At 35.7% G+C, this 6,775-nt stretch overlaps 1 protein-coding gene across 1 annotated transcript; it reads right to left on the reverse strand.

Annotated features, from left to right (window-relative positions):
* Positions 1 to 344: 344 nt before the first annotated feature.
* LOC311096977 (kelch-like protein 10) lies at positions 345 to 5,212 on the reverse strand (the record flags this gene model as incomplete). Its single annotated transcript, XM_084136451.1, has 8 exons — positions 345 to 477; positions 599 to 690; positions 982 to 1,098; positions 2,379 to 2,528; positions 2,742 to 2,939; positions 3,392 to 3,811; positions 4,209 to 4,701; positions 5,070 to 5,212. The coding sequence occupies 8 exons, from the start codon at positions 5,210 to 5,212 to the stop codon at positions 345 to 347; spliced, it is 1,746 nt and encodes a 581-aa protein (XP_083992577.1).
* Between the last annotated feature and the right edge of the window lie 1,563 nt (positions 5,213 to 6,775).

Here is a 6,775-nt window from a genome sequence, read left to right on the forward strand (position 1 = left end):
TAATAAAAACATAACATAATAAATGCTTCTTTAGCAAAGACTATCTATGAGTTAAATCAATCATACACAATGTATAATCATATAAAAGAAGCCAGTAAATTACAGTAATTCATACACAGTTCAATAAAGCAATAAATAGTTTACTCAGTAAACAGAATTCTCAATATTATATGTTGGTTTGTTGAGCTGTAGAGATCCCTTGCAAGGTTTCATTTTTTAAATGAACAACACTACACCTGAGAGAAAGTTATAACATTTAGAATATAGCCTCTTTTTTGAATGCATTTATTCAGGAAACATGACTCTCCATTTGTAGTCATACTGTCAGATCTGCTAGAAGCAGATCATTCACTGTCAGGCTCTTCTTGTGTCTGTAAGGTGTCTCGTAGGGCAGCATACTGTGCCATGTTAGGCAATCCTGATGCTACACAACAGCTCAGAGCACTGCGGGAAATGGCCATTTCATTTGCATCAAGCCTGTATAGAAAACAGATGCAAGGAATGCAATGAAATATAGTATGTATTAGACTTATAGACTTATATTTATATCTAATGCAGTGTAAAATGATCTGTAAGATTTAGTGTTTGTGGAAGTTACCATTCATCTGTCTTCTCATCGTAGCACTCCACATCAGAGATGGTGCTGAATCCATCAAAGCCTCCGACAGCAAACAACTGACCATTAACTACCTGGATTTTGAGGAAGGTAAAAATTAAAATAAATAATGTACAGCTAATGTCTTTAACTTTACATTAATAAATCTTATTATAGATGCAACACTTAATTTAAACATAGTTAGAATGTTTTGACACACATTGATCATCGAAGCCTTCTACAATTTTAGGGTGCAACTTTCCAATTATTCTCAATATGGAACCAAAAAAATAATAATATTCCCCCATATTCATTATCATCAAATCATTATTGTAATGTTATTTCATAGTTTCACCAGATACAGATTTTAACTGTCCACATCTCACCTCAATGCCAAAGTTGCTGCGTGGGTTGTACATTGATGCAACATCACTCCAGATGTTAGTCAGCGGATTGTAGGCCTCCCCACACCGCAAACGACTGGCACCATCAAAACCACCAACCTTTAAATAAATACACTTTTTATTTATGTATTCTGTGCATTTGTATATGTACATCCATGCATGCATTTACATAAGTGCAACCTTTAAACTGTGATTGTTCCATATTTCTGTATTTGTGTCAGGGTTATCATAGTCAATTAAAGCTATAACACTGATATGTGTAATCCCACCAGTCACAATAGTGACCGTAAAACAATGTTTCATTTCTAAGGCTATAAAAATGTTACTGAATGATCTATGAATGCATTTCCAGCAGATATTGAAATAATAAAGGGTCTCAATGAAATATGTGCAGTGTCGCATGTTTACTGTAAATTGTCACATGACCAGAGCTGTTTACTTCCTGTTTGCGCCAAGAGAAGAGGATGGCAGCAAGAAAGCTCCCAAAGAAAAGGGTGGTAAAGTATGTTAACATAAAGATAGGACATAGATTTTTGGTACACATCATGTTTAAGGTGTCTAGTATTGATATATGCATTTGCAATTACTCAACTTTGTTTAATGTGGTCATAGAACTCACAAACATGTCAACGGCAACAATAGTGACCGGTGGGATAACCCATTGCATCTACATACTAATACACATAGGCTAACTGTTCTACCTTACTTTCTACCTAATTTTACACACACACACACACACACACACGGTCACGTCTCTTCTGATGTCTGATCTCCACACACACACACACACACACACACACACACAAAAACACACAAAAAACACACACACACACACAGCCATGTTTATGTGATTTGTGAGGACATTCCATAGGCGTAATGGTTTTTATACTGTACAAACTGTATATTCTATCCCCCTACACTGCCCCTATCCCTAAACCTACCCATCACAGGAAACATTCTGCATTTTTACATAAAAAAAAAACACTGCTTAGTATGTTTTTAAAGCCATTTGAAAAATGAGGACACCCAAAATGTCCTCATATATCACCTATTTTCCCGAGTGTCCTCATTTGCAGGTGTGTTATCATAAAAATGTCCTCAGTTGTCATGAAAACAAACTCACACAGACACACACACACAAAAACACACATAAACACACTGCACAGGTCAAATAGACCTATATTCAATCTGTACAATGGTTGATACAACACAGTATCCCACCGGTCACAATTGTGACCGATCATAAAACACACTTTTTCACACAATTTTCCATGAAAATTTCTAAAAATTATGATTGATTGTTTCAAAGGGATACTAATGACACATGATTTGGATATTTTTGTGTCTGGGAAAAATTTGGGATTAAATGGGTTACTCACAGCATACACTAGATCTGCATAAGCGATCACACCAACACCACTGCGGCGGCTACTCATGGGAGCGATGAGAGTCCACTGGTTTGTTTCAGGGTTGAAGCTCTCAGCAGAGGAGAGACAGTCGATCCCAGTAAAACCACCACAGATATAAATCTGACAAACACAAAAATAACATGCATGATGTTTGTGCACAATCATCACAGATTGATCAGAAAAGCAGTTATTAAAACACAGTAAATTTTATGATATTCCTTTTCACATTTAAACTATTCCCATGCTATATCTCCATTTCACATTTCCTTCATGCTTTACAGGCATTAAGAGTCTCCAGCAGAAGAGTGTGGAATCATGGGTAAGTGCTCTTACCCTGCCCTGCAGTGAGGTGGCGCTGGCATCACTCCTTTGTTCATTCATGGGTGCCATCATTGTCCACTGATTGGTGTTTGGATCGTAGCGCTCTACTGTTTTAAGCCGTTGTTGTCCATCAAAACCACCAATGGCATAAATGAGCCCGTCCAGAACAGCAACACTAATATAGCAGCGGCGTTCATACATGGGGGCCACCTACAACACACCAAATACATCAGTGTGCGAACACACATTAATACACCATCTCATTGGTTCTGTCCTATCAGTTGCAAATAAATACAATAATACTATTATTATTTTTCTTAGTATTCTTCTTCTTGGTATTTTTTGACACAATCATGATGGTATCTCTGGTGGTATATTATATTATATTATATTATATTATATTATATTATATTATATTATATTATATTATATTATATTATACAAAACTACAACAATTGCTGGAACACACAAAAAAGTGTATCATGGTTTTACCACTTTTTAAACATGTAATATGGTAATACAGTGGTATTCTTTACAGCACATCATTCAGCACTATGGTCCATAACAAAGTACAATCCGGTGGTATACCATCACTGTACCACAATACTGTTTTGTGAAGGAAGCTAAATTAAAGTTACATGTTGACATAGAGCATTACTCACCTCATGCCAAGTCTGAGTGATAAGACTGAATTTCCTCACGCTGTTGACATACTGCACATGGTCAAAACCACCAATACAGTAGACAAACTCATCCAGGACTGCTGTACCATGATAGGCTCTGGGATGCTCATCTTCTTGAGTCACACTGACCCAGCAGTCTGCCTTCACATCATATGCCTCAATCTCATTGGTGGGATTGCCGCCGCTCCATCCTCCGATGGCCAATAGGATCGATGAGGGCAGACGTGGACGTGTCAGTTGATGCATGAGTTCTGAGTTGGTGGGCTCATCCATGTTGAGGTCAAACAAAGTCTTCATTGCATTGATGATAACAGGCATGCTGGCTTCATACTCCATCACTAGTGCATTGCACTTTACATTATTGGTGAAGTAGGCTGATGTTATCAACCCCAATCGAACCTGAAGCACAAGGGAGAGTTTAGACTTTCAGAGACTGTTGCAAGACTGTTACTATAAAGTTATATGGTGTTCAAAAATGGAAAAGGATTTCCAATGTTAATGCTTGAAACAAGAAAAAAAAATCTGTCAGAAGGGGAAGAAAAATAAACTTGTTCGCCCTTTGAATTAAGTTTAATTTTCTTACACCATGCCAGGATTAATTAAAATTAAAACCCTAAAATAAAAATAAAATGAACTTTAACTGAAATAAAAATATTTTAAAACTTAATCTTAAATAGCTGTCAAGGCAAGTTTCTCATTTTCATTTTTATTTCATTTCAAACTGAAATAAAGTCAATTCTAGACACATTTAAACAAAAAAGACAATCACAAAACAAGACAAAAATCTCTGTTTTACCTTTGGCAGAAGCACGGCAATGTGTTGCCTCCTGTTTTCTGGTGCATGATTAATCCAGTGGAGGACGGCTTCAAAAACCACCTCCTCCTGTTTGACATTCAGCTCATCCTCATCAATGATCTCCTCAAGCTGTTCCAGGGAGAGCTCCAGGAACTCCTCAGATACATGCAGAACCTCCTCAAAGTGCTGCAGGATGTAGTGCTTTGCTTTACAGCGGAGCTTTGAGCAGGAGTAAAAGTCCTCTGTAAACTTGCAGATGCCAATGCAGTTCTCTAGGCATAACTGTGACTCCAGGAACTGACAGCAGGCATCTACAAGACCTGAGACTAAGATCATTTCAGCCGCCACCAAGAGCTCCAACACATTCTCTTGAGTAATGAGCACAGATCTTGTGTACGCATACTGGATAATAAGAGGCATGATGTCTCTGGATATTCCTTGAATTTCACAGAAATGTTGTGCTGGGCTGCTCCAGTTGTTGGAGAAAAGAGCCCTGTGAACAAATTTGACAAAGAAATACAGACATTAATAATGAGCATATATAAAATAACTTTTCGTTATTTACATTTTAATTTCAGCCAAATTTACTTAGAGAAACAGATTAGTTTCCTATATTAAATTTGAAATGCTGGGTAAAACTTCATTCATAGCCACTTCCAGAATCAAAATTCAAGAATTTTTTTCCCTAGATATCATAGTTACATTCATTTTTCTGGCAATACACTCATTCATTTTCATGCATTTATATATTTGGACTTAGGCAGTTTCAACAGTATAATGTTGGCAGTGGAAATTATGTATAGAATTATAATAATTTCTAGGTAATTTGCACACAATTTAAGTTCAAATACTTCTTCTCACCTAAAGTAGGAGCTGCAGCCACACATGATGATCTTGTGCACTTGAAATTCTCTGTCATTTGACTTGATGATCATGTCAGTGTGTTCGCCCAGTAAACGTGCTTCATCAAACACGTCAAAGGCTGTTGCTCTTATGTTCTCCATGTTCTCTCAGGACTGTAAATGTATTCAGTCTTCTCACCTCAAACTCTGATTAAAGTCACCTCAGGATTTTGTCTTTGTGGGGACTTTTGCTCAGGAGAGTTCTATAGAATGTCTTTGTGACATCATAGTTGTAGAGCTTGAATATATCTTTTCAGTTTGTGTCTTGGTCACACAATTATTATAGTTTTGTTTTATTGATTCCTTTTGAATGAAACATCTTCACAGTAACAAAGATATTAAAATTAATTTAAAAAAAATTAACTCAGTGACAAAAAAAATAAAGCATGGGATAATTAGTCATTTGAATATGCAATCATCCATTTTTGATTGCACAACATACACACTAGTGAGCTTTTGACAGTAGAACATATTTTTCTTGCATGGTGTGACTGTGACCCCAAACAAGTTTACCAGAGGCCTGTATGAAGAGGATTGTTCTTCACAGATGTCATATTCCCATTCCATTTCAAGGTCACGCAGCATTAGGCCACATCATGAGTGCAGTGTCTTGCATTTATTGGTTAAATCTGTGGTTAAATCATTATTTATTTATTTACAATATTTACAACTGGAAATATTCAACAAACAAGACTTTGAACAGTCACTAAGACACTACGGCTGTATCTGAAATGGTCCCTTATACTGTACCAACAGTTCTCAACTGGTTTGGCCATGGGACCCACATTTTCCCCGGACATTAAGCCATGAGCCTATTATTATTATTTTTCTTTGAGGAATTTGACCTAATATAGGCTATATGGTATTATCACGATATTGAAATAGGCGTTTTCAAACGATAACAGGTTTTATATATTTTTCTTAAAACAAAAAGAACTCTAAATTATATTTAAATCCAAACTGCATAAAGTAAACAAATGTTTTAAACTGATTCAAGTGTTATAAAGAATTATAAAGAATTATAAAGAACAATAGGTAACACTTTACAATAAGGTAACGTCAGTTAATGCATTAACAATGAGCAATAGCTACATTTGTTACCATGGTTATTCTTTGTTAACATTAGTTTAAAAAAATACAACTGATCATTGTTAGTTCATGTTAGCTCAGGTCCATTAAATCCTTTTGTGAAGTAACATAAACGCACACATCAACCTGATCACTTGTTTAGCATTCATGTAAACACTACATTCAGATTCATCCATCGGAATGGATTCAGGGTGTCATCAACACTCAAAATGTCCCTCAGCAACATTTACTAAGGCTGCCCCTGACAAAAGTTTTTTTAAGGTTGACCAGTAATCATTCATTTAAGCCATTAATCAACTAAAAGCTTGCCGCAAGGCACCGGTAAAAGTAATGATTAAGAATGTGTCAAAAAATAAATAAATAAATAGCAGTGAGATATTTTAATTATTTATTAATAAACTATTGTTAAACTAGAAGAAAGAAACTTATTTGGGTTTAAAAAAAACTTGAGAGACTAAATGATGACAATTTAAATTTCTGGGGGGAACTATCCCTTTAATGTTAATAAAACAACAAAAAACACAGAAAATCACTCACTGTTCTGAAAACTTTAAAAATAGCTTCAAATCACAAATT

The sequence above is a fragment of the Abramis brama genome (genome assembly GCF_963993115.1).
Source record: "Abramis brama genome assembly, chromosome: 15".
Classification (NCBI taxonomy): domain Eukaryota; kingdom Metazoa; phylum Chordata; class Actinopteri; order Cypriniformes; family Leuciscidae; genus Abramis; species Abramis brama.